The sequence below is a fragment of the Rana temporaria genome, chromosome 1, assembly GCF_905171775.1.
Source record: "Rana temporaria chromosome 1, aRanTem1.1, whole genome shotgun sequence".
NCBI lineage: Eukaryota > Metazoa > Chordata > Amphibia > Anura > Ranidae > Rana > Rana temporaria.
Window position 1 is genome coordinate 390,046,074 of NC_053489.1, and position 27,742 is coordinate 390,073,815.

General features: G+C 45.7%; 1 protein-coding gene across 2 annotated transcripts in view; it reads left to right on the plus strand.

Annotated features, from left to right (window-relative positions):
* The window catches only part of BTBD2 (BTB domain containing 2), a 170,925-nt gene that overhangs the window by 30,851 nt on the left and 112,332 nt on the right, over positions 1–27,742 (plus strand). For both annotated transcript variants that reach the window (XM_040322583.1, XM_040322584.1), the window contains exon 2: positions 20,582–20,701. In XM_040322583.1, coding sequence (XP_040178517.1) covers positions 20,582–20,701 — 120 coding nt within the window. The remainder of the gene's footprint in view (positions 1–20,581; positions 20,702–27,742) is intronic.

Sequence of the window (27,742 nt, forward strand, 5' to 3'; positions counted from 1 at the left end):
CTGCATGAAGGTTTGCCCCCACCCATCTCTTAGGTAGGGGGGGGACTTCTTCGCGAATTCACGACCCGGTGGACATCTCGGGTCCCCGACCGGTGGGTTTGCAAAGTAGTGTCTTCAGGGTACAAGATAGAACTTCTATCTTGTCCACCAAACAGATTTTTTTTCCCCTCTAACCGCCAGCTACAACCGACTCGTCAGGAAGCCCTTTTGGGGGCAGTTCAGGACCTGCTGAAAAGTGGGGTGGTTATTCCTGTCCCAGTACAGGTTCGGTTTCAGGGATTTTACTCCAATCTGTTCATAGTACTAAAGAAAGAGGGGCCTTCAATTGCTTCATGAAGGTACAAGATTCCGGTTGGAATCGATTCGCTCTGTCATCACTGCCCTCCAGCCGGGGGACTTTCTGGCATCCTTGGACATCAGGGATGCCTATTCACATGTCCCCCATATGCACAAAGCATCAGAGACTTCTGCACTTTGCGGTCGGGGAAGACCACTATTTATTTGTGGCTCTCTCCTTTGGCCTGGCATCGACACCAAGGGTGTTTACCAAGGTGCTTGCCCCAATTCTCGCCCTACTAAGACAACGTGGCATTGCTGTTGTGGGCTACTTGGACGACCTGCTTCTGCCTCAGAATTAGAGGGGAGTGTGTCTATAACATCAGACCCTCAGACACTTGGGTGGCTACTGAACATTCAGAAGTCCGTAATGGTAACGACTCAACGCCTAGTATATCTGGGATTGATTCTGGACTCCTCAGAGGCAAAGGTTTGCTTCCCTGTGGAAAAGTTGCAGACCCTTCGGGCTGCGGTGCGGTAGTTGACATCCCAGAAGGGTCATCACTCTTTTGCATGCGAGTCCCGGGCCTCATGGTGGCCTCCTTCGAGGCGGTACCATAGGCGCAATCTCTTATGCGAGTGCTACAGAAGGAAATTCTGTCCAGATGGGACAAGCGCCCATCATCCCTGGATTATCTAATCAGGGTGAGCCACTTGGTCAGGGCCTCCCTTCTTGATGGCTGACCTCACCGGCACTTCTGTCCGGGAAGTCGTTCCTTCCTTTTACTGGATAGTTATCACGACGGACACCAGCCTTACTGGTGGGTGAGTCTGGAGGGGTTCAGTCGACCCAGGGTCGCTGGTCTCCAGAGGATTCCCATTTGCCGATCAAGGTCCTGGAACTTGAGGCGATCAGGCTGTGCCCTCTCCACATGGTCTCGGAGGCTACAAGGGCGTCCAGTCAGGATCCAGTTGGACAACGCCACGGCGGTGGCATATGTCAACCATCAAGGAGAAACAAGTAGCTTGGCTGCAGCGTCAGAAGTCGCCCACATCCTAAGGTGGGTAGAAAGGAGCATACCGGCACTGTCGGCCATATACATTCCGGGTGTGGAAGACTGGCAGGCGGACTACCTGTGTCGTCAGATGCTGGACCAAGGAGAATGGTCTCTGCACCCAGGGGTGTTTCTGCTCCTTTGCCCAAGATAGGGCACGCCAGACATGGATCTCCTGGCGTCTCCACTCAATCAAAGGTATTGAGGTTTGTGGCCAGGTCAAGTGACCCATGGGCGGACGCGACAGATGCGTTAGTGGTGCCGTGGAGTCAGTACCGGCTAATCTATGCCTTCCCGCCTCTAAAGCTCCTGCCTCTTCTGCTGCGCAGAGTGGAGGCAGAGGGGATTCCTATGATCCCAATTGCTCCGGATTTGCCTCTGCGTCCTTGGTACGCCAATCTAGTGCGGCTAGTAGCAGACGTCCCTTGGCGTCTACCGCTGAGAGAGGACCTGCTGTCACAAGGTCCCATACTGCATCCTGCTTTACAGTCGCTGGCTTAACGGCATGGCTATTGAAAGCCAGATACTAAGAGACCGGGTCCTGTCGGATTCTGTGATTCCTACCAAGAGGAAGGCTAGGAAGTTATCCTCTAGGAGGATTTATTATCGCACTTGGAGAGCTTACTTAGGCTTTTGCGAGGAAATTAAGTGGAATCCTCGGACTCGTATAGTGTCCAGAGTCCTGCTGTTCTTACAGCGCGGGTTGACCAAAAAGCTTGCTTAAGCACGATTGAGGGGCAGATATCTGCCCTGGCTGTTTTCTTTCAGCGACCCCTGGCGACTCACTCTAGTGAGAACATGGGAGTTTGGTATGTGGCCCCTCTGGTCCGTCCTCCACTACCTTCGTTGGGATTTGAATATCTGACGCACCTTGGCATTTACCGCTACGAGAGGACCTGCTGTCGCAAGGTCCCATAGGTCATCCTTCCTTACAGTCAATGGCTTTAACGCCATGACCTCTAGGTGCCTCAGAACCACCGTTTAAGAACATTAGGGAAGTTCCCTTGTTGACACTTTCTCAGAAAGTGGTCCTTTTGGTGGCTGTTAGGTCAGTTAAGACGGGTTCTGAGCTGGCAGCCTTGTCATGAAAGGCTCCCTATTGATCTTCCACAAGGATAAGGTGGTGCTGCATCTGCAGCCTTTTTTCTTCCTAAGGTCATTTCGACCTTCCATCTCAAGGAAGACATTGTACTGCCATACTTGTGTCCTCATCCGTCGAATTCTAAAAAGACGACGGCATTCCTCTTATGCTGTCCGAGCTCCGAGAAGATACTTGTCTGTTACGGCTCCGTTTCGGAGTTCAGACTCACTGTTTGTTTTGGTGGCTGGTCCCAAGAAGGGCCCAGTGGTCTCATCGGCCACCATTTCGTCGTGGACCCGACCGATCCTGATCAGGCTTACGCCATAAAGGGTCGGGCGCTTCCCTATCACGATGCATTCGACTAGGGCAATGGTGCCTTTTGGGGTTTCTGGTGTCTGTTTCCCAGGTGTGTAAGGTGCCGACCTGGTCGCCCGGTCACACTTTCACTAAACTTTACAAGTTGATGTAAGTGCATCTTCAGATGCTTCTTCGGCCGCAAGTTTTGCAGGCGGTTGTTGAGTTACAACTCCTCAGTTAAGGGGCTCATTTTGACGCTGCCTTGGGACGTCCCACTATGTCAAGATTAAGGCTGTGTCCATCCATGAACGAAAGAGAAAATAGGATTTTATGCTCACCGTAAATCTTTCTCTGAGTACATGGATGGACACAGCACCCACCCCTTTGAGTGTACTGCTTGCTACAAACTGAATTGCTTGGTGCAGGCTGAGGGGATATAGTCAGTGGGACCGTACCCTGGGCGGGGCGCTTCTGCTTTTGAAGTTGACACTTCTGCCTAGTCACTCCTAAAGATGGGCTATTCCCACTATGTCAAGATTAAGGCTGTGTCCATCCATGAACTCTGAGAAAGAGATTTTACGGTGAGCATAAAATCCTATATTTTTTTTTTCCTTTTTGCTATCGAATTACTTAACTCCCAAACATATATATATTTTTTTTTCAGCAGAGACCCTAGAATAAAATGGCGGTCATTGTAATATTTTATGTCACAACTCTTTGGCCTCCAAGATTCTGCTCTATCCTGGTTCTCCTCCTACTTATCACAGCGTTCCTTCAGTGTTGCTCACAACCCTTGGGGGTCCCCCAAGGCTCTGTTTTTGGACCCCTTCTCTATCTACGCCTCTTCCATCGGCTTCCAATACCATTCGTACACCAATGACACCCAATCTGTCTACTCCTCACCTCACTCCTACAGTCTCCTCTAACATTCCTAACTGGCATATCAACATGGATGTTGCACTACTTAAACTAAATCTCTTTAAAATTGAGCTGGTAATATTCTCCCCCCCCCCTTTCATGACTGTTCAATGAAAATCAATAATGCAACCATCAATCCCTCCCCTCATGCCACGGTACTAGGTATAATTCTAGACTCTGACCTGTCCTTTCAGCCCCAAATCGAATTGTTGTCAAAAGCTTGTAGACATCACCTCCATAACATATCTAAAATACGCCCTTTTTTACCTAATGAAACCACCAAGCTACTCCTCCACTCCTTTATCTCTCGCCTTGACTATTTCTCTTACCACCTTCCAGGACGGCACCCGAGAGATGGCTCCTCCTGCAGGAAACACAATCACATGACAGTTTAAAAGGCCCCGCCCTTCCCCTTGCTCCTCAGTATTGATTGTGTTTCTCCAACACAGCGACACATTTGTTTTGTTTATGGAAACCTAGAGACCGGGGAGGGTCGAAGGTACCCCTGTGAGACAGGTCTAAGGGAGGCCGGGGAGGGCTGAACTTACCTGTAGACTTCGGTCCAAACTCACAGGTCGCCCTATGTAAGCACCAGTGCTCTGAGCTGCGGGGAGGTGAGCCATCACTGCGTGCTATCGAATCCACCACCATTCGAATCGCCGTTTTCCCCGGGTCTCCAGACGTAAAAACGCCGCGCTCCAGGCCTCGTTCTGAGACAGGAACTGCATCACAGGAAGTGGGCGGTTCCGGACGGCGTAACCCGGAAGTTCCCAGTGGAGCGTGGAGACAGCGTGGGTGGTGGACGGGTCGGCTTGCGGTGACCAGTACAGGAGTACCGACAGCCAGGACCGAGTCACCCTCCTCATGGAAGAGGACGGAAAGACCGACACGACCGCTGGCAGATCCAGGTCGGGGGGCGGTAAGTACCAATCCCCCTGGAAAGGGAGGGGGGAAGCGGTGAGAGTTCCCAAACTTTTAGGGAACGACCGGAGCAGGATCTGGTCCCTTCTCGTCCACTTCCTCCCCTCCCCAGTACAGCCAGCAGTCTTGGGGGAAAAAAGACAATTTAAATGTATATTTCATGTCTTTCAGAAACCCCCAGCGGACCCCAGGAGGCCTCAGCTCAGTCTCCCTCCGCTACAGGGCATAGTTCCTCTAAAAAGTGTGGGAATTGTAGAGAGAAGCTCCCCAAGTCCTACACAAAACCTTTCTGCTATAAATGTATTAATATACTGGCGGGAAAGGAGGCTGCTGCCATGATGAAGAGCTTTCTCTCATCCATGCAAACAGAAATGTTAGCAACAGTTAAGGCCTTCCGGGAGGCAGCCGGGCAGTCGGTACAGACTGAAACGGAGGAACTTACCCCTAAGGAAGGCACTTCCTCTCAGGAGACCCCCTTTTCGAGGGGCCCAAGCGTTTTCTTTACACCTTCACAAATTCCCCCTCTGGGGCAAGCAGACGGTGAAGAAAGTGAGGTAGTCAGTCTACCTAGGTCTAGGCACAGCTCAGGAGAGGTAGATGGAGACTCCATTAGTCAGTCTCAGGAGGACACACGTCCAAGAAAACACCTCTTTGCTGTAGAAGATCTAGAGAGTCTCCTCCAGGCAATCTATGCCACAGAGGAAATTCCTGAGACCCCTAAACCTACCTCAGCACAGGATAAAGTTTATAGGGGCCTGAGTGACGCTCAATCTAAAGTATTCCCCCTGCACAAATCCCTCAAGGAAGTTAGTCCTTTAGGAGTGGTGAGACCCTGAAAGGAGAATAATCAAACAAAAAACCTGGAAAAGAAGGTTCCCCTTCTCCCAGGAAGATGAGGAAGTCTTTTTTAAGCTTCCTAGACTTGATGCGGCTTTGTCGCAAGTCACTAAATTATCTGATCTCTCCTTTGCTCTACGGTCCATCACATCCTTGATGTTACCCGCATCCTCAGAGTCTCTCCTTAGAAAAGCCTGGGAGGCCAATGCGGCAGCACTAAGCCCAGCCTTAGCAGCAGCATGTGTAGCTAGGAATACAGATGTTTTGGGTAGAGACACTCACCGACCACCTCGCCCAGAATTCGGAGGCGGAGGAGGTAGTTGAGTCACTTACAGTGGTAAGGAAGGCGATTGCTTACCTAGCAGATGCAGCTACGGAATCTGCAAGGGCAGCAGCCAAGACAGCAGCCCTCATTAACTCTACTAGGAGGGCAGTTTGGATCAAGGCCTGGGAGGGAGATGCTACATCCAAGGGAAAACTCTGTGGCATCCCCTTCCAAGGTTCCCTGTTCTTTGGGAAAGACCTGGATGATGTCCTTGCTAGGTCATCAGAAAAAGGTAAAAAATTCCCAGTTAAACCCAAAAAAGAAGGTTTCAAGAAAACTTTTCGAGGCCCCCAGGGGCAGGGTAGACAGAAAGCCAAAAAAGAACCTTTTAGGCGTTGGAACTTTGGCAAAGGGAACAGGAAGAACAACCTCCTTTTCCCTCCTCCAAAACCCAGCGACAAACCGTCCAAGTGACGACGAAGTCAGAGTGGGGGGTCGACTATCTCAATTCCTCCCTCTATGGGAGAGAATTTCGAACAGCCATTACATCTGCCAAATAATTCAAAAAGGCTATCGCCTAGAATTTCTGGCTACACCCCCCACCATGATCACCATTACTCACCTTCCCAGGGATACCCTGAAAAGGTCTGCCCTTTTGGAGGGCATACAGGAATTGGCCAAACATCTAGTGGTAGTACCAGTACCAAAAGCTCAGCAGTACCAGGGATTTTATTCCCATATTTTCGTAGTACGAAAACCCTCCGGGAAATACCGTCTAATAGTAAACTTGAGAAACCTGAACAAGTTTCTGGAATACAAAAAGTTTACTATGGAAAGTATTTATTCGGTAAGAAAGAACCTCATGAAGGAGGCCTTCTTGGTGACCCTAGATCTCAAAGATGCCTATCTCCACGTGCCAATCCACGTGGATCACCAGGTATATCTGAGGTTTGCGGTCGTGGTGGAAGGAGAAACCTTCCACTGGCAGTTCAGAGCACTACCATTCGGGCTAACCTCCAGCCCAAGGATTTTTACAAAAATCCTAGCAGAAGCGGTGGCATACCTGCACCTTCAGGGCATATCCCTTATACCCTATTTAGACGACTTGCTGATTTCAGGAAAATCAGCCGCCCAAGTCACGCTGGATGCCAACAAAGCAATGGCACTCCTAGAGAGCCTAGGGTGGATAATCAACATAGAAAAATCCTCCCTCAAACCAGAACAGGTCAAGACCTTCCTGGGATACGTAGTGGACACCAGGCAGCAGAGACTCTTCTTACCAGAAGAAAAAGTTTTAAAACTAGCCTCAGCAGTTGGGAACCTTATCAAAAACCCCAAACTCTCCAGACGGAATGTTCTGAGAGTTCTAGGCCTGATGTCAGCAAGCATCCCAGCGGTGGTTTGGGCTCAGCTTCATGCCAGGACATTACACTTCTTCTTCCTATCCTCATGGGACAAAAGGAAAGAGTCCTTAGATCAGGATATACTACTCACCCCCCAGGTTCTGTCCTCCCTGGAGTGGTGGACATCTCCCCAAAACCTGAGGGGAGGGCGACCGTGGGCTCAGTGGAACCCAGTGAAGGTTACCACGGATGCCAGTTCCTGGGGGTGGGGCGCCCACCTGGAAGGGAAAAAAGCGCAGGGGCAATGGGACAGCTCACTAGCTCGCAGGTCATCCAACTACAGAGAACTCAGAGCAGTGGGGGAAGCCTTAATAGCCTTCCAGGAAGACATCAGAGGCAGAGAAGTCCAAGTAAGCTCAGACAACTCTACAGTAGTAGCGTACCTAGGTCACCAGGGAGGGACCAGGTCCAGTCCCCTACTAGAACTTTCCAGGGAAATCCTAATCTGGGCAGAAGAAAGAGTACTCTCTATCTCAGCCATATACATAAAGGGGACGAGCAATATAGAAGCAGACTTCCTCAGCCGTCACAAGTTGAGGGAGGAGGAATGGGAACTGAACCCAGAGGTGTTTCAACACCTGGTCCAGTATTTCGGGGAACCGGAAATAGACTTGTTTGCCAACAGACAAAACAGGAAGGTAGAAAGGTATTTCTCGATTTCCTGGGAACTACAGTCGGAAGGTCTGGATGCGCTATCCCAGACCTGGCGCTTCGGGCTGGCCTATGCCTTCCCGCCGGTAGCGCTCATTCCGCAAGTTCTTCAGAAACTCAGCAGGTCTCCAGGCCAGATTCTTCTGATAGCACCATGGTGGCCAAAAAGAACTTGGTTCGCAAACCTAAGAGCCATGGCGATGGTGGAGCCTCTGAAGCTCCCGTACAGGGCAGATCTCCTCAGGCAGGGCCCAGTACTCCATCCAAAGCCGGAATTCTTCCAGCTAACAGCCTGGTTAGTGAGCGCCAGATTCTAGAACGCAAAGGCTGCTCAGAGAAGGTCATAGATACCCTTCTCATGAGCAGAAAACCAGTAACTCAAAAGATTTACCAAAAAGTATGGAAGACCTTCTGTTCCTGGCGTAAGGAAAGACAGGTAGCTTCAACTTCTATCCCGGTTATCCTGGACTTCCTCCAGGATGGGGTAGATTTAGGATTAAAAGTTAGTACCCTTCGGGTCCAAATAACGGCTCTCTCAGTCTATCTTGATAAAAGATTGGCGAAAGAGGACCTTATAAAACGTTTTTTGTTAGCTAGAGAAAGAGTTTCTCCAGTCCAAAAATATAGTTGTCCGCCTTGGGACTTAACTAGGGTGTTAGAGGCGTTATCTATACACCCATTCGAACCTCTGGAAGAGGTTCCCCTTAAGTTTCTAACATTAAAGTTGACCTTTTTGTTAGCCATTACTTCGGCCAGGAGGGTAGGGGATTTGCAGGCGCTATCCATGAAAGAACCCTTCCTGAGGGTACAGCCAGATAGGATCACCCTCAGAGCAGACCCCCTGTACCTGCCGAAGGTGGCATCCCTATTTCATAGGACGCAAGACATAATATTGCCGTCCTTCTGTTCTGAACCAAAGAACGAAAAAGAAAATAAATTTCATTTGTTAGACGTGAGAAGGTGTCTTCTCATTTATCTAGAGAGAACTAAGAGTTTTAGAAGATCTAACCACCTTACTAGTTCTACACGCTGGGCCCAGGAAGGGACTGCAGGCATCAAAAGCCTCAGTCTCAAGATGGATTAGAGAAGCAATATCCAAAGCCTATGTATGTACTGGAGCAACAGCTCCCAAAAAAATCAAGGCTCACTCTACCAGAGCCATAGCAACTTCCTGTGCTGAGAAAGCAGGGGCCTCCTGGGAACAAATCCGCAGTGCGGCCACCTGGTCCAGCCATCATACATTCCTGAAGCACTATCGTGTGGAAATGTTGTCACAGCAAGACTTAGCCTTTGGTCGAAAGGTGCTACAAGCTGTGGTCCCACCCTGAAGGTAGGCCTGTGTTTATTACTCAATTATCCTCTCGGGTGCCGTCCTGGAAGGTGGTAAGAGAAAACCGACGTTAGACCTACCGGTAACGGTATTTCTATGAACCTTCCAGGACGGCAGGCCTACTTCCCACCCTATGGGGAAAGGGAAAAAAGGTAAGTACCGATAAGGACTACGTCCCTTGTGAACCAGTTCAGGATTACTCTATTGCATACTGAGGGGGAAGGGCGGGGCCTTTTAAACTGTCATGTGATTGTGTTTCCTGCAGGAGGAGCCATCATCTCTCGGGTGCCGTCCTGGAAGGTTCATAGAAATACCGTTACCGGTAGGTCTAACGTCGGTTTTCAACTTCCTTCTCATTGGCTTACCTCTCTATTGGCTATCATGAATGCTGCTGCCAGACTTATCCACCTTACCAACCACTCAGTGAATTAAATTCAAAATGCTAATCGCAACATACAAAGCCATTACAATTCTGCCACAAGCTACATCACCTGTCTTGTCTCCAAATATCACTCAAACCATCCTCTCTGCCCCTGTCAAGACCACCTTCTCTCAGGCTCCCTTGTATCCTCCTCCCAGGCTCGTCTCCATGATTTCTCCAGAGCTTCTCCCATCCTCTGGAACTTTCTACCTCCACCTCTCCTACTCTAGCTGCCTTCAGGCAATCCCTGAAAACTCACCTCTTCAGAGAGGCCCATCACTCCAACTAATGCTTTAAAATTGCGCATGCTCATGGAATTGCGACAAACTGATACTTAACAATCTCCATAGGCGATGCTTTCAAAATGTTTACAGGTTACCTCTTTAGTGTTGCAGAGGAGGTCTAGTGCTACGATCACAGCGAAACCTCACATGTATGGTTTGAACACCTTTTTTACATATGCGGGAACGACTTGGGTATGCGTTCGCTTCTCCTTGTGAGCACGGAGGGATGAGGCACTTTTACACTTTTTTTTTTTTTTTTTTTTTATTCCTGTTATTACAAGGAATGTAAACATCCCTTGTAGTAGAAATAAGCATGACAGGTCCCCTTTATTGAGAGATCTTAAGGGGAAAAAATACCCCAATTCTTTTACCATTTTTATTTATTTTTTTGCTTTTAAAAAAAATTATATTCCTGTCTGTCGGAGGACCCCGGAAGTGATGTTGGAGGTTGCTCGGACCCTCCAAGGGGATAGAGCTGAGCAGGGGGCTATCTTGCCCTCGCTCAACTTCCTGCCTAGCCATCGGCTTGGGTCTGGGCTTACTGGCAGCTCCGGTATGCTCAAACGATCAGGGAGCACCATTTCCTACCGCTGGGACTTTTATTTGAAAGCCAGCCGCCTAAGGGGAAAAAAAAAAAAAAATACCGGGGCTATGGCAGCTAGCTTTTTTTTTTTTTTTTTCACAAATCGAGCTTTCTTTTGGTGGTATTTGATCACCTCTGCGGTTTTGTTTTTTTGCGCTTTAAACAGACTGACAATTTTTGAAAAGAACAAAACATTTAAAAATTTCTGCTATGCATATCCCTATTTATTTATATATTTTTTATATATATATATATATATATATATATATATATATATATATATATATATATATATATATATATATATATATATTTTCATATTCACACTCTTTATTAATCAGTTTAGGCCAATATGTATCCTTCTACATATTTTTGGTAAAAAAAAAAAATGGTCTCCATGTGCATATTCTCTAAGGCAGCTTTTCTCAATGGTCAAATTGTAAAAGCCTGTTTTCTCTGCGCTTTATGGTAAGACTAAAAGAAAGCAGCCTGGGGACAGCTCCTGCTTGTTGCCATAACTTGTTATACTTGCCTGCTTTGTGCAGTGGTTTTGCACAGAACAGCCCCGATCCTCCTCTTCTCGGGTTTCAGGGCTCTCTCAACTGACTTTGACAGCAGCTGGAGCCAATGGCGCCACTGCTGTGTCTCGGCCAATCTGGAGGGAGAGTCCCAGACAGCCGAGGCACTTGTGCATATTGCTGGATTGAGATTGGGCTCGGGTAAGTATGAGGGGGGCTGCTAAACACAGGTTTTTTTTTTTTTTTTTTTTATCTTGATGCATAGAATGCTTTAAGATAAACCTTCTGCCTTTAGAACCACATTAAGGCTGGTAAGGCTAATTGTCAAAGGCATTTTCTCCCTTTCGGCCTCCGTTTGTCGTTTACTAGGGTTCTGGCTTTTCTTCAGTGTGAAGTGAAATCCAAGGTGGTTTGCTTTTCAGAGTGGTGCATATGCAGCTGACAGGCTGAATGGGCCCATTCATCAGACAAAAACACAGTGAAGTTAAAACCTCTTTTCTGATTTTTTTTTTTTTTTTTTTTTTGTGTGACATCCGACATGGTTATTACAGCAGCAGTAAAAGGAATTTGTCACTCTGGGATTGTTTAGTACAACTTGTCCTTTGACCATCTCAAAGCTGGGGGAAAATCTTATCTTGTTCGTTCAAGTCGGATGGAAGTATTACCCATGTCGTAGGGCAAAGTAGGATGACAGTCATGTCGTACCAGTGTGAACCCAGCCTTAAGGCCTTTAATAACGGCGGCCCCCCTCCCTATGTGAATGAGTATGGGGTACATTGTACCCCTACCCATTTACCTGGGGGGGAAAAAAGTGTCAAACCCACCACACAGGTTTTTAAAGTCATTTATTAGGCAGCTTCGGGGGTCGTCTTCCGACTCTCCTTCTGCCTGGCTCCTCCGCTATCTTCCAGTGTTTTTTTTTTTTTTTTTTAGCGTTGGGCCCCGTCTTCTCCGTCATCTTCCCTCTTATTTTCTTCTGATGTTGACACAGCGCTCTCTCCCGTTAAAATGCTGTGTGAGCAACGATTTATATAGGCATGGGGCGTGGTCACCGGTGATGTCACCCGGTGTCCGTGCCCTTCATGATGTCCCAGGGCATGGTGGGACTGATGTCATGAGGGGCGCGGTCACCGGGTGACATCGCCCCATGCCTCTATAAATCGTTGCGCACACTGCATTTCAGCGGGAGAGAGCGTTGTGTCAACATTGGAAGAAAAGAAGAGGGAAGAAGACGACGGAGAAGACTGGCCAACGCTAGAAAAAGAGCTGGTAGAAGATGGCTGAGGAGAGCGGGAGAAGGCACCAGAGAGCGGAGAGTTGGAAGAAGACCCCCGGAGCTGCCTAATAAATTACTTTAAAAACGTGTGTGTGTGTGTGTGTGTGTGTGTTTTTTTTCTCTCAACACTTTTTCTTCTCCAGGTGAATGGGTACGATGTACCCCATACTCATTCACATAGGGTGGTTGGCTGGGATCTGGGGGCCCCCTTTATTAAAGGAAGCTCCTGGATTCCGCTAAGCCCCTGTCTGCAGATCCCGACAACCAACGGTCAGGGTTGTTGGGAAGAGGCCCTTGTCCTCATCAACATGGGGACAAGGTGCTTTGGGTTGGGGGGGCCACAGGGCGCCCCCCTGCCCCAAAGCACCCACCCCCCATGTTGGGGGGGGGGAATGCGGCCTGGTATGGTTCAGGAGGGGGGGCTGCTTGCTTGTCCCCATCCCCTTCCTGACCGGCCGGGCTGCGTGCTCAGTTAAGGGTCTGGTATGGATTTTGGCATAGGGGTTGCCCTTTAAATTCACACCAGACCTAAGGGCATGCTATACTCCTGTAGGGGAACCCGTGCCGTTTGTTTATTTAAAATTTGGTGTGGCATTCCCCCTCAAGATTCATAGTGGGATCCCCGTTCATTGAAAGTTGGACGTATGTCGGCTTCAAGTCGCAGGGCAAAGTCGGATCCAAAGTTGGACGTCTGTTGTGTCGCACCAGTGTGAACCCAGCCTAAGGCTCCCTTCACACTACCGCGACTTCAGGTCTATGAACCTCAACTCGGATCAAACTTGGACTAAAGTGGTGCAGGGACTACTTTGAAGTCGCACTAATACGAATTGTTGTCATTGGAAATCGTGGAAGGATTGTATCGAAGCACAGATCTAGGGAACAGTACAGAAAACTTTCTGCAGGTCCCAATGAGCACAGTGGCCTCCATCCATAAATGGAAGAAGTTTTGCACCACCAGGACTCTTTCTAGAGCGGGCCACCTGGCCAAACTGAGCGATCAGAGAAGGGCCTTTAGTCAGGGAGGGGACAAAGAACCAATGGTCCCTCTGACAGAGCTCCAGCGTTTCTCTGTGGAGAGAGAACCTTCCAGAAGAACAACCATCTCTGCAGCACTCCACCAATCAGGCCTGTCGGATAGTGGCCAGACAGAAGCCACCCCTCAATAAAAGGCACATGACAGCCCACCTAGGCGCATAAAGGACTCTCAAACCATGAGAAACAAAATTCTCTGGTCTGAAACAAAGCTTGAACTCTTTGGCCTGACTAGCAAGCGTCATGTCTGAAGGAAACCAAGCACTGCTCATCACCAGATCAATGCCTTCCCTACAGTGAAGCATGGTGGTGGCAGCATCATGCTGTGGGGATGTTTTCCAGTGACAGGAACTGGAAGACTAGTCTGGATTGCAGGAAAGATGAATGCAGCAATGTACAGAGACAAAGATTGGTAGAATCGGTGCCAAAAATAAATATAAATAGTGTCTAAGCTGCTCTTTCAATTTATTGCTCACACCTAAATTTAGAGATCGTGTTTGTGGAGGGCGCTAATTATAGTGCTATATACTTGAATATAATAATTGGTTGATTATTACCAATAAAATTACCAATATATAAATCAAATGCACACAAGTGATAATGATGCATAAACTGATGATGCAAAAATAATCACTTGAAAATTAAAAATTATAAAAAAATATATAGATATATAAAGTCCTAATATCAGTGTGGAATCCAATAATGCATCCATAGTAGCTTTCTTAAGGTGATGTAAATAATCCTCCACCATGCATTCAAATATTCTGTCTTCACCCAAAAGTGCTCAGATATAAGATGCGCTTACCACAATTATTTGACTTTTTTACTGAAAAAGAAAGTCAAATAAAGCGGGTACCGCCGCCACGTGTCTGTCTCCGGCGCTTGAGGAAGCAGGGCTGGTGGAACTCACGCCGCCTGCGAGGCTGAGCCTAGCGACACCACAAAGGAATTTGTTAAACGCCAGGAGCCATTTGGCATTTTTTATACATCCATTTTAAATAAACAGTGTTACGCTATGGGCTTTTTCTCTCTTTATACATCTTACCTGGACTCCGGGAGTGAGGCATTAGGAAATTTTACAGCTATCCATCATGTGTACAGGCACAATCCTGTCAACGCTTTATTTGACTTTCTTTTCCAGTAAAGAACTCAAATAATTGTGGTAAGCGCATCTTATATCTGAGCACTTTTGGGTGAAGATAGAATATTTGAATGTATGGTGGAGGATCATTTACATCACCTTTAAAGCGGGGGTTCACCCTAAAAAAAATTCTAACAAGACAGGGAGCCGGCCTATGAGACCGACAGTATGCTGTAGTTTTTTTTTTTTCTCGTACATACCGTTACACGGCTTTTCACCCCCGGCTTTCCCTCAGGAGTAGGCGTTCCTAATCGCAGGCTGTGATTGACGTGCTTCCGATCGGCGCATACTGCGCGTCACGAGTTGCTGAAAGAATCCGAACGTCGTGTTTGCGCATGCGCCGTAGAGAGCCGCACCGACGTTCGGCTTCTTCCGGCAACTCGTGACGCGCAGTATGCGCCGATCGGAAGCACGTCAATCACAGCCTGTGATTGGGAACGCCCACTCCCGCGGGGAATAGTGATGGACAGGAGAGAAACTGCTAAAGTACTCAGGTAAGGATCGCAATTAAAAAACAAAAAAAAAAAAAAAAAACGGATTAGTTATTGTCTCTGCCTGTAGGTTTACTTGAGCCAAAGTCAAAATTTAGGCTGAACCTCCGCTTTAAGCAAGCTACTATGGATTCATTATTGGATTCCACACTGATATTGGGACTTTTTTATATATATATATATATATATATATATATATATATATATATATATATATATATATATATATATATATATATATATATATATATATAGGCTGTTACTGATCAAAATTTTTCTGTTCGATTAATCGACTAATTTTGATTAATTATAACGCACATACAGATCCAACTACTTTTAACTGATCTCCTTGCAGGCTGATTCCCAGTGCAGCTACCAACCACTGGACAAATGGATAGCAGGGGCAGCGCTCGATGGGAATAGCATTAAAACTTTTATAGTCTTCAAGTAGGTAACCAAATAAATATTGCACTGGAGATAAAATCGATGCAGCTACATAAACTGTAAAAATGGTGCGAGTAATACACCAGTACCAAAAGCAGTCATAAAAACATGTAGCTAAGTATGATACTGGTATAAAAATGTGTACAACGATACCACTGCTGAATCCAGATGAGGTTAACATCAGTCCGTCGGCATGTAGATGTCCCGTGAAGGGAACTATCCCAACTCCCAGTGGATGGTTGTAGAATCCCAGGTTGATAGAGGGAAGTGTAACAGCCCTTGCGTGTGGCAGATAGTAAGGTCCCGCCGGCATGCAGATATGAAGGCACAGCAAAGAAGCCCTTCAGATGGACACGGCAAGCCCCGCCGGTGTCCGTGACGTTACTGGATCTCCGACGGAACTCCCTGAAGGCCCAGAAGCCAGCGGAGAGGTGAGTACCAATCAGAAGAATTTTAATCGATCAAAAAAATTAAAGATTAATCTATTAATTAAAAGTTAATTTGCACAGCCCTAATATATATATTTTTTTATTATATTCTTTTAATTTTCTAGTGATTATTTTTGCATCATCAGTTTATGTATCATCACTTGTGTGCATTTGATTTATATATTGGTAATAATCAACCAATTATTATATTCAAGTATATAGCACTATAATTAGTGCCCTCCACAAACACTATTTCCAATGTACAGCAACATCCTTGATGAAAACCTGCTCCAGAGTGCTCTGGACCTCAGACTGGGGGGAATGGTCATCTTCCAACATGACCACAACCATAAGCAAACAGCCAAGATAACAAAGGAGTGGCTACAGGACAACTCTGTAAGGCCCCTTTCACACTTGCGGACCGTATGTCCGCTTTTTCATCCATCCGTGTGCGGATGAAAAAGGACATACATCTGACCCTATGAGATCGCTGACACCTGATCTCTCCCGCCTCCGCATTCCTCCGATTCTGCAGACGGAGGAAAACCCTATTTTTCCTTCCGTCATCGGATCAGATGAACACAGACTGTTAGATTTTAAATGTATTGATATTGTGTTATAAGGGTCTCTGAATCATTTTGGTTTAGACATGGTAGCTTTGAGGGCAAACAAGGTCGGTTACATCTGTTGTAGGCCATATCTATTCTTAAAGTCCTATGTCAAGGATAGGGGAGGAGATGTTGCTTAAATATACATAGCGAGCGTTAGAGCTCATCGCAACCTTCTTTGGAAACGAGCCAATTGTGCTTAGTTAGCTGTTAAACCTGTATAAATGTACACGTGGTAAGCATAGCAAGCTAGGAAACCTCAGGGTCATCTGACCCACGGGGGTCTCAGGGTCATCGGACTCTGCTGATGAGATGGAAGTTGGAACCCAACCTGCTAGGAGGGAAGGGACCCTCACCCAGGAGAAAGATCATAAGGGGCTCTTTCCAGCAGAGAAGATGTAACATCTATTTCCTCCTTCTGTAACTTTGTGATGCCTACCTGCCATGATGTCTGTAACAACGTAACAATGTAAGCATAAACTGTTTGCTGTCATATCGTTGGAAGAATAAAACATCGTATAATGAAGGAATTTATGTCTGAATATTTTGGAAGCAACGCCTGAAGAGGAAGAGGTTTTTGACACTTCGCATGACACATGTTAGAGGCATATGTCCTCTCTGCTCTATCTCTGTCACCTCTTCCCCCTGCCCCCCGGCATTCGGCATCTAACACGGACTGACGGTCTGTGTTCATCTGATTTCCCCCCCCCCACCTTGGGGGAGAGCGGAGAAAAGACAGGGCGGTCCCTGCACAGTGTGCGGGGACCGCCCTGTCATCCGCTGGCTCAGCGGAGATCAACGGAGCGATCCCCGCTGAGCAAGAGGAGGTTCACGGGGCGGATCATTACTGATCCGCCCCATGTGAAAGGGGGCCTAAATGTCCTTGAGTGGCCCAGACTTGAACCCAATTTGAACATCTCTGGAGAGAGCTGAAAATGGCTGTGCACCAACACAGAGAAGAATGGGGAACAGCTGCCCAAAAATAGGTGTGCAAAGCCACTTTAAGAAAGCTCTTCAAGCCTAGATCGCACCAGTGAGAGCATTGTAGGGAAAGGCATTATGATATGGCAGCTACATAGAATAGCAACAGGCCATACAGTTAAAGTAAAATATTCCAGCTGTAGATTATATATAATCCGCAGGAAAAAGTAAAAACATAGTACCACCCTGATGCTATCACTTGTTTTGGCAGGCTGCTGGAGCTGATAATCAAGTTAATGTTGATGTAAACACTTGAGTTTTTTATTTATTTTTTGCTAAATCATTGTTTAAAATAAACCAATTGTGTTTTTTTTTTTTTTTTTTTTTTTATCCCTTATTGCAGCTCAATGCTTCTTGGTTTTTATATTCATGCACTAGTCATGACTGCGTGCTATTTCTCAGACAATAGTCTCCTGATGACAGCAGTGGACCATGCCATGCATATGCAATGAGCTACTTGTTTTCGTCAGAAGCCATGTGAGCGGGTGACAATCCAGTTGTTGGGCGACAAGGACCCTAATATTGGTGACCAGGTGTTTTCTTTAAAAAAAAAAAATGAAGATTTTGAATTATTAACCGCTTGCTGACCGCCGCTCGATCATATACGTTGACGGAATGCCACGGCTGCGCAAACGGGTGTGTGTATATATACGCCACTTTAACCAGTTGGTAACCGCCCTATAGCCAAAATACGGCTACAGAGCGGTTCCTGTACTCTAGGAGGGCGTCAATGTACGTCCTCCCAGAGACTGCGTTGTGCGCGCCCGAGCGGGCGCGCACACGCGATCGCCGGTGCTCGCCGGGTCTACGGGACCCGCAGCAACAGCACTCGCGGTAAGGAGCCAATGGAAGCGGCTCCTTACCACGTGATCGCGCCGTCCAATGACGGCGCGATCACTTGTAAACAAACCGGCGTCATGTAATGACGCCGGTTCCTCCCTCTCCTCTCTGTACCGTTCGGTACAGTGTGAGAGGAGAGGGAGGGGGGGGGGATCGGGCGGCAGCAGCAGCCGCCGCACTGTGGGCTGGATCTGTGACAATTGCAGTCACAGATCCAGCCATCCCTGCGCAATACTCTGCAGTAAAAAAAAAAGAATGATGAGTGCAATACTCTGCAATACCCCACCCCATACTCTGCAATACCCCACCCCATACTCTGCAATACCCCACCCCATACTCTGCAATACCCACCCTGGGGGGGTGGGGTATTGCAGAGTATGGGGTGGGGTATTGCAGAGTATGGGGTGGGGTATTGCAGAGTATGGGGTGGGGTATTGCAGAGTATTGCACTCATCATTTTTTTTATTTTACTCTGCAATACCCACCCCCCCATACTCTGCAATACCCACCCACCCATACTCTGCAATACCCACCCATACTCTGCAATACCCCCCCCCATACTCTGCAATACCCCCCCCCATACTCTGCAATACCCCCCCCCATACTCTGCAATACCCCCCCCCATACTCTGCAATACCCCCCCCCATACTCTGCAATACCCCCCCCATACTCTGCAATACCCCCCCCCATACTCTGCAATACCCCCCCCCATACTCTGCAATACCCCCCCATACTCTGCAATACCCCCCCAATACTCCGCAATACCCTCAATACTCCAATACCTTGCAATACGTCGCCTATGGGGATTTTTAAGTAGCAACGTTTGGCGCAATTTCACGAGCGTGTGCAATTTTGAAGGGTGACATGTTGGGTATCTATTTACTCGGCGTAACTTCATCTTTCATATTATGCAAAAACATTGGGCTAACTTTACTGTTTTTTTTTTTTTTTAAGCACAAAACTGTTTTTTTTTTAAAAACACGCGTTCAAAAAATTGCTGCGAAAATACCGTGCAAGATAAAAAGTTGCAACAACCGCCATTGTATTCTCTAGGGTCTTTGAAAAAAAAGCATATATAATGTTTTGGGTTTCTATGTAATTTTTTTAGCAAATAAATGATGATTTTTACATGTAGGAGAGAAATGTCAGAATTGGCCTGGGTGCTCCAGAACGCCTGATGGTGCTCCCTGCATGTTGGGCCTCTCTATGTGGCCACGCTGTGTAAAAGTCGCAAACATGTGGTATCGCTATACTCGGGAGGAATAGCAGAATGTGTTTTGGGGTGTAATTTGTAGTATGCATATGCTGTGTGTGAGAAATAACCTGCTAATATGACAGAAACTAGATTTTTTTTTTTTTTTTTACAGAATTTTCAGTCTTTTTTCTTTTATAGCGCAAAAAATAAAAACCGCAGAGGTGATCAAATACCACCAAAAGAAAGCTCTATTTGTGGGAAAAAAAGGACAAAAATTTCAGATGGGTACAATGTTGTATGACTGAGTAATTGTCATTCAAATTGTGAGAGCACCGAAAGCTGAAAATTGGTCTGGTGATTAAGGGGGTTTTCGTGCCCAGTGGTCAAGTGGTTAAATTGCCGCTGTGTGGTCACGCATTCCGTGACCGTGGACTCTATGTCCGCCGGTGTCCCACAATCGGGTCACAGAGCTGAAGAACGGAGAGATGTCAGTGTAAACGCAACATCTCCCCGTTCTTCCTAGTGACCTGTCACTGATCGTCATCAGGAACAGCGATCAGTGTTGCGGCAAGTCGCGTCCCCTAACAGAAGCACTCCCTACCAAAAATATGTAGAATATGTATCGCCTAAACCGAGGAAAACACTTTTTTTTTTTTTTTTTTTACAGATTTTTTGGGGATATTTATTATAGCAAAAAGTAATAAAAATATTGCTTTTTCAAAATTGTTCCTATTTTTGTTTTATAGCGCAAAAAATAAAACCGCAGAGGTGATCAAATGCCACCAAAAGAAAGCTCTCTATTTGTGCAAAAAAAAGGATGTAAATTTTTGTTTGGGAGCCACGTCGCACGACCGCACAATTGTCAGTTAATGCAACACCATGCCGAATCGCAAAAAGTGACCTGGTCTTTGGCTAGCTAAACGATTCGGGGGCTGAAGTGGTTAAACATGACCTTTTTTATGTAGTTGCATTACCTTAACTTTGGTACAAAATAACCTTTTAATGAATGGCGCTAACCTGGTCTGATGCACACCTTTTTGTCCTTTTATCCAGCATCTTCACTGCTGGACACTGCACCGGCTTGCTTCTGAAAACCTGGTCCTCTTCTGCTTTTCCAGTAGGACAAAAATGGGGCTGCGATGTGCAGGCTGACCCAAAATATTTGTTTTTCTGAAGTTTATTGGATTTTAGTGATGGGCTTTATATATACTTTAAAGAATAATTATGGCTTTGTGTACAAATTTGTATCATGTTTTATATGAACTGGGGTAGTGTTTTAATTTTCTCCTTTTTTTTTTTTTGTAGGTTTGTTTTAGCAGTTGGAAGTGCTGTCTTTGATGCTATGTTTAATGGTGGTATGGCCACAACATCCACAGAAATTGAACTACCTGATGTTGAACCAGCTGCTTTTCTTGCTTTGCTAAAGTAAGTGGTAAATGTCAGTTCTTTTCCATGTACAATTTTTTAACAATGTTTGTTTAATCATGGGTTAAAGCTGAACTCCAGGTACAGAAGCTGTCATTTAAATATATTCCTCAATAGCCATATTGGCCATCAATCCACTTTGTTAGCAACAAATGCCTGTGCAAAGCCAGTTATTACTTTGTAAATATTGGACCTGATGAAACCCTCCCACAGTTCACTCTTTCAGAAGCATCGGTCAAACTGACTGATATTGCTTCAAAAGGTTTGCTTTATTGTAATAACCAATGCGGCTCTGCTCAGCTTTTATTACAAGCAGAGGGAGAGGATGTCCCCCGTTCGCCCAGGCTCTCCCGTTCCACGGGGAGACCTAAGCAACCAGCCGGCATTGTGCCAGCTGGTCGAAGCCTGAAACAAAGTCGATGCTTTGTTCGGGTCTCGGCTCTAGTAAAAAGAAAGCAATGTCATGACATCACTTCCCGGATTACTGGAATCTTAAAGGCAACAGTTTAAAAATATCGGCAGGAGAGGTAGCCAAAATATTGGTATTGTATCGGCAGTCGATCCCTTGAGGGTTCACTATTGTATACTTAGTTGGTATGGTTGAATAAAGAAACTGGTCCATCCAAGTTCAACCTGAGTTTGTCACTACCATTTCTATGTACACAGCCTGCTTTAAAGGGGTTATAAAAGGTACCATTATTATTATTTTTTTCCCTAAATAGCTTCCTTTACCTTTAGTGCAGTCCTCCTTCACTTGCCTTATCCTTCGATTTTGCTTTTAAATGTCCTTATTTCTTCTGAGAATCCTCACTGCCTGTTCTGTCTGTAACTCCACACAGTAATGCAAGGCTTTCTCCCTGGTGTGGAGTGTCGTGCTCGCCCTGTCTCTAGAGGGGGGAGGGGACGAGCAGGAGAGTCAGGACGCTCTCTACATTGCAGATGGAGAAAGGAGCTGTGTGTTAGTGGGCATCCTGACTCTCCTGCTCGCCCCCTCAAGGGAGGGGGCAAGCACGACACTCCACACCAGGGAGAAAGCTTTGCATTACTGTGTGTAGTTACAGTAAGAAGAACAGGAAGTGAGGATTTCTCAGAAGAAATAAGGACATTTAAAAGCAAAATTGAAGGATGAGGTAAGTGAAGGAGGACTGCACTAAGGTAAAGGAAGCTATTTAGGGAAAAAATAATAATGGTACCTTTTTATAACCCCTTTAAGCAGGCTGTGTACATAGAAATTGTAGTGACAAACTCTGGATGGACTTGGATGGACCAGTTTCTTTATTCAACCATACCAACTAAGCAACTATACAATAGTGAACACTCTAGGGATCGACTGCCGATATGATACCAAAATCAAAGGATGAGGTAAGTGAAGGAGGACTGTACTAGGGTAAAGGAAGCTATTTAGGGATTTTTTTTTACCTTTTACAACCCCTTTAAGATGTGGCCAAAACAGTATTCTGTAAAGTGATAGTTCTAGATGTATCTCCTGACTAAATACCCTCTTTAACCGCTTAACGACCGCCACATGTACATATACGTCGGCAAAATAGCACGGACAGGCAGAACGACGTGAAACCTTAAGCCTTCAGCGCCCCCTGTGGTTAACTCCCAAACTGCAACTGTCATTTTCACAATAAACAATGCAATTTAAATGCATTTTTTGCTGTGAAAATGACAATGGTCCCAAAAATGTGTCAAAATTGTCCAAAGTGTCCGCCATAATGTCGCAGTCACGAAAAAAATCGGTGATCGCTGCCATTAGTAGCAAAAAAATGCAATAAAACTATCCCCTATTTTGTAAATGCTATAAATTCTGTGCAAACCAATCGATAAACGCTTATTGCAATTTTTTTTACCAAAAATAGGTAGAATACGTATCGGCCTAAACTGAGGAAAACATTTTTTTTATATATGTTTTTGGGGGATATTTATTATAGCAAAAAGTAAAAAATATTGCATTTTTTTTCAAAATTGTCGCTCTATTTTTGTTTATAGCGCAAAAAATTAAAACCGCAGAGGTGATCAAATACCACCAAAAGAAAGCTATTTGTGGGGAAAAAAAGGACGTCAATTTTTGTTTGGGAGCCACGTCGCACGACCGCGCAATTGTCTGTTAAAGCGTCGCAGTGCCGAATCGCAAAACCTGGCCTGGGCATTTAGCTGCCTAAAGGTCCGGGGCTTAAGTGGTTAATGTATACCTATAGTCTGCTGGCCTTGCTTGCTGCAGCTTGGCATTGCATGCTGTTGCTTAAAGGGTCACTAAAGGAATTTTTTAATATATATTTTTTTAAATAACAAACATGTTATACCGTATTCATCGGCGTATACCGCGCACTTTTTTGCCCCGAAAATCAGGGCAAAATCGTGGGTGCGCGATATACGCCGATACCCGCTTCCTGCACTTTGTTCGAACCACTGCGCGCAGTACACTCGGGTATAGTCGGGCAGGCTCGGCTCCTCTCGCGGTCACGTCCTGTGCGTCCTTTACGCAAGAGGAGCCGAGCCCGCCCGACTATACCCGAGTGTACTCCGCTCGGTATATGTCGGCGCAGTGGTTCGAACACAGAGTGGGAAGCGGGGATATCCGCAGAAGGACGCCGGACCGGACGAGGCCGCCGATGGACGACGGGCAAGACACCGACGAGGGGCATCCAAACTGTAAGTATTTTTTTTTTTTTTTGCAGGAATCTTACTTCAAGTTCGGGGGTGCGCGCTATACGCCGGGGCGCGTTATAGCCTGATAAATACGGTACTTACCTCCACTGTGCAGTTAGTTTTGCACAGAGTGCCCCCGATCCATGTCTTCTGGGGTCCCTTGGCGGCTGTCTCTGGTCCTCCCCGCAATTAGTCACCACAGTCATGCGAGAGCTCGCATGGTGGTCACTAATTGCGGGCACGCTCCCACTCGCTGTATCACTCGGCCCTGCCGCGTCACTGGATGTGATTGACAGCAGCGCCAGCCAATGGCTGCGCTGCTCTCAATTCAATCTGCTCTAGCCAATCAGCGGCCAGGCTGAGCGGCAAAGAGGATATCGGGACCGCGCGGGCCTTTCAAGGGGTCAGGCATGTATAACGGGGGCTCGGGGGGTGTTGGCAGTAGATGTTTTTTCACCTTGATGCATAGATGTCACAATGTAGAGAATAAGATTTCCTATCATCTGTGCCCAGTCTTGCCACACAGAGTTAATCCAGCTCTGAGCAATCCTCTTTTTATTGTTGAGGGAAATAAAACGGACTTCCAGATAAAAACCAAAGTCCTTGCTTGAGTGACAGGTTATTTACATATCTCGTGCACTGCTTGCAGACATACACAGCTTCTGTAACAAGTGCTCAATTCACACCCCCCTCCCCCTCTAGCTCTATGTATATTCTGATGGCTGTTGCATTTTCTCATGGCACTGAACTGTGACTCGCCCCATATTTTAAAAACCTTTAATCAAAACACAGGGGAGGGGATGTGTATTGTGCACTTTTTTCAGAAGCAAGGACTTTGGTTTTTATCTAGAAGTCTGTTGTATTTCACTGAACAATAAAAGGTGATTGCTCAGAGCTGGATTAACTCTGTGTGGGCACAGATGATAGGAAATCTTATACTCTACGTTGTGACATAAAAAAATTTTTTTACATCCACTTTAAAGCTGATCTTCAGGTTTCATTTTCAATTGGTTTGGAACAAGCTGGTCCATGCGAACCATTTATTTAACTAACCGTTGCAGGTGTCTGGGGGCGCTGTATAAAACTGTGCTACATACAGTGCTGTGTTCTGACTGCAGGGCAGGAACTTCCATCCCGCTCCCAGAACAATATCGATTCAGGCTAAGAAGTGCTGCTCTTCCATTCAGAGGAAGCTTTGTATTTTTACTGAATACAATGCTTTTTTTGATTTGAATGAGGCAGAATTTGAGACATCAGCCCTCCTCTCCACATCAGGCAGTTGGAGGAAGATTTGTATTCATTCAAAAAATACAATCCTGCCTGTGCTAGGCTGAGAAGCACTCAGCCTATCTCGACTCTGTTTCGGGAGTGGGATGGTAAGTATTTATTGTATAGTTTGTAACTGAGGCTGCATACAGTTTATTCATCACTCCCAGACGCTGCAACTGATAATGAAGTAAATAGATATTTTGGACTGGCTTGGAGATCAGCTTTAAACCTCATCTGCTATAAGCTGCCCATACCCCTATTTCAACTAGATGTTCTTTTAACCACTTGCCCACCAGGTAAATTCTGGCACTTCTCTCCTTCATGTGAAAATCACAATTTTTTTGCTAGAAAATTAATCAGAACCCCCAAACATTATATATTTTTTTTTAGCAGACATCCTAGGGAATAAAATGGCAGTCATTGCAATACTTTTTGTCACACCTTATTTGCGCAGCGGTCTTACAAGCGCACTTTTTTTGGATAAAAATCACTTTTTTGAATTAAAAAATAAGACAATACATTTTGCCCAATTTTTTTATATATTGTGAAAGATAATGTTACGCCGAGTAAAATGATACCCAACATGTCACGCTTAAAAATTGCGCCCGCTCGTGGCATGGCGTCAAACTTTTACCCTTAAAAATCTCGATAGGCGACGTTTAAAAAATTCTACAGGTTGCATTTTTTGAGTTGCAGAGTAGGTCTAGGGCTAGAATTATTGCTCTCACTCTAACGATCGTGGCGATACCTCACTTGTGTGGTTTGAATACCGTTTTCATATGCGGGCGCTACTCGCGTATGCGTTTGCTTCTGCGCGCGAGCTCGTCGGGACGGGGCGCTTTAAAAATTTTTTTTTGGTTTTCTTATTTATTTTTAGTTAGTTTTATAATTGTTTACACTGGAAAAAAAAAAAAAAAAAAAAATTGATCACTTTTATTCCTATTACAAGGAATGTAAACATCCCTTGTAATAGAAAAAAGCATGACAGGTCCTCTTAAATATGAGATCTGGGGTCAAAAAGACCTCAGATCTCATAATTAGACTTAAATGCAAAAAAAAAAAAAAAAAAAAAAAGTAATTTTTTCAAATGACAAAAAAAAAAATGTTTCTTTAAGAGGCTGGGCGGGACTGACGTTTTGACGTCACTTCCGCCCAGCAGAGCTATGAGGACGGGTGAAGGAGATTTCTCCTTCAGTCCCGTCCCCGCTCAGCTGCCGGACACATCCGATCCCCTCCGCCGCTACCGACGGCTCCGGTAAGCGGCGGAGGGCGCGGGAGAGCGGCGGGAGGGGGGGGGGGGGCCCTCTCCCGCCACCGATAACGGCGAATCCGCCGCGGAGACCGCCGTTATCGTGTACACCACCGCCCCCTGAAAAGATGAATGTCTCGGTTGTGGCAGCAGCTGCTGCCGTTATCGAGATATTCAACTTTAAAAAGGAGGACGTCTTTTTGACATGGGGCGGTGGTCAAGAGGTTAAAGGTGTTGCATCCTCTTGAAGTTATTGCCCTGCTTAGCTTTGTATCATCAGCAGACACTGAGAGTTAATAATTATTTCCAACCTCTTTATTGAACAAGTTAAACGGAATTGGCCTCAGGACAGAGCCTTAGGGCACACTGCTCGCAACTCTAGACCATTCAGAAAATATGTCCTTAATCCGTACCCTCTGGATGTGCTCTTGTAACCAGTTTTCTATCCAGGTATGTACAGTATCATTACAGGAAGCTTCTTTACAAAGGCAACGTTTTTCAGGCTGTGCAGATATGAAAAATACACAAAGGCCTTTAAGAATCAAGTAGGTATACATATGTCTCTTGTACTTGGGAAATATTTGCTTAGCCTGGATTTCAGCTTCAACACTGTTAACCATTTTATCAGCTGGCTTGAAAGTGGATGTAAACCCCATTCATGAAATTTGATTTGGGCACATCTATCTGTAGTGTTTACTTGTCTCTCTCCAAAGCCCCAAGTCTTGTTTCTTTCTGCTGCTCGGTTCTTTTTATCAGCCTGATAACTTCTGACAAACTCTCCTATAGCCAAGATAAAACCAGCCTGAAATTTGTGTCGGATGGTGCATAGAAATAGATTAGCGGACATTTGTCACACAGTGTATTCCAAGAATCCACACCTAGTGGTGGAACAGGAAGAGACCATTTTAACACGATGTAGACTTTCTAAACAGTCTAGAAAGTTGAAGACAGCACATGTACAAGTAAAACTTATGTAGGGAGATTTATTTCATCCGAGTATCATTTGAGTATGTTGAATTCACTGAGTATATGTGAGGGTTTACATCCACTTTACTGTTTTAGTGGAAAATATGATTTGACCTTAACATCAAGATTGTTTGCAGATGCTGAGAATGAGCCCAGAGCTTTTTTTTTATTTATATTGGGCCTCTATAGTGTACATGTAATTCAGAGCAACAGTCTCATTTTAAAGCACAACTCCTGTTATGAAAAAAGAAAACCTGCTAATAATCAAGCAAATGGAAGATGACCGCACACTGCAAGATGCTAATAAAAAATGCTTCTTTATTCCAAAAGATAAGTAACCCTGCATAGGATTCCAGGGCTTTTAATGCATTAAACACAACATTGTGCTTAGTCCTAATAATGATTAAGCATTATGTTGTATGAAATGCATTCACATCCCTGGAATTTTGTGCTGTTTCTTGTCCTCTTTTTTGGAATAAAGAAGCAATTTTTAGTATCTTGCAGTGTGTGGCTATCTTCTCCTCCTATTTTCTTGGTTCGTTGCGGTGGCGAGCCGGGTCAGTACCTTTCGGGAGTGATGGGATCGGCTTCTTTTCATCTGGAGTGGTGTTTCCTCTATTGTATCAATGCCAATACTAATTTTCTTTCTTGTACTGTTGTATTGTTCTGCCTTTTTATTTTTGCCCAGTTTATTTTAACCTACATGACTAAGGAGTGCCTTTTTAATAAAATACATTTTAGGTTAATGGAAAACTGTAAGACAAATCTGTAAGCGGCTGTTCCTGACCACCTTCTGAAAATGCTGGGTGCCATTTTATCATGCCCAACTTCAATATCTTGAGTCAAAAACCTGGAATACGTCTGCAGTCATTAAAGTGAGAATTTTTGATCTGTTGAGTTCT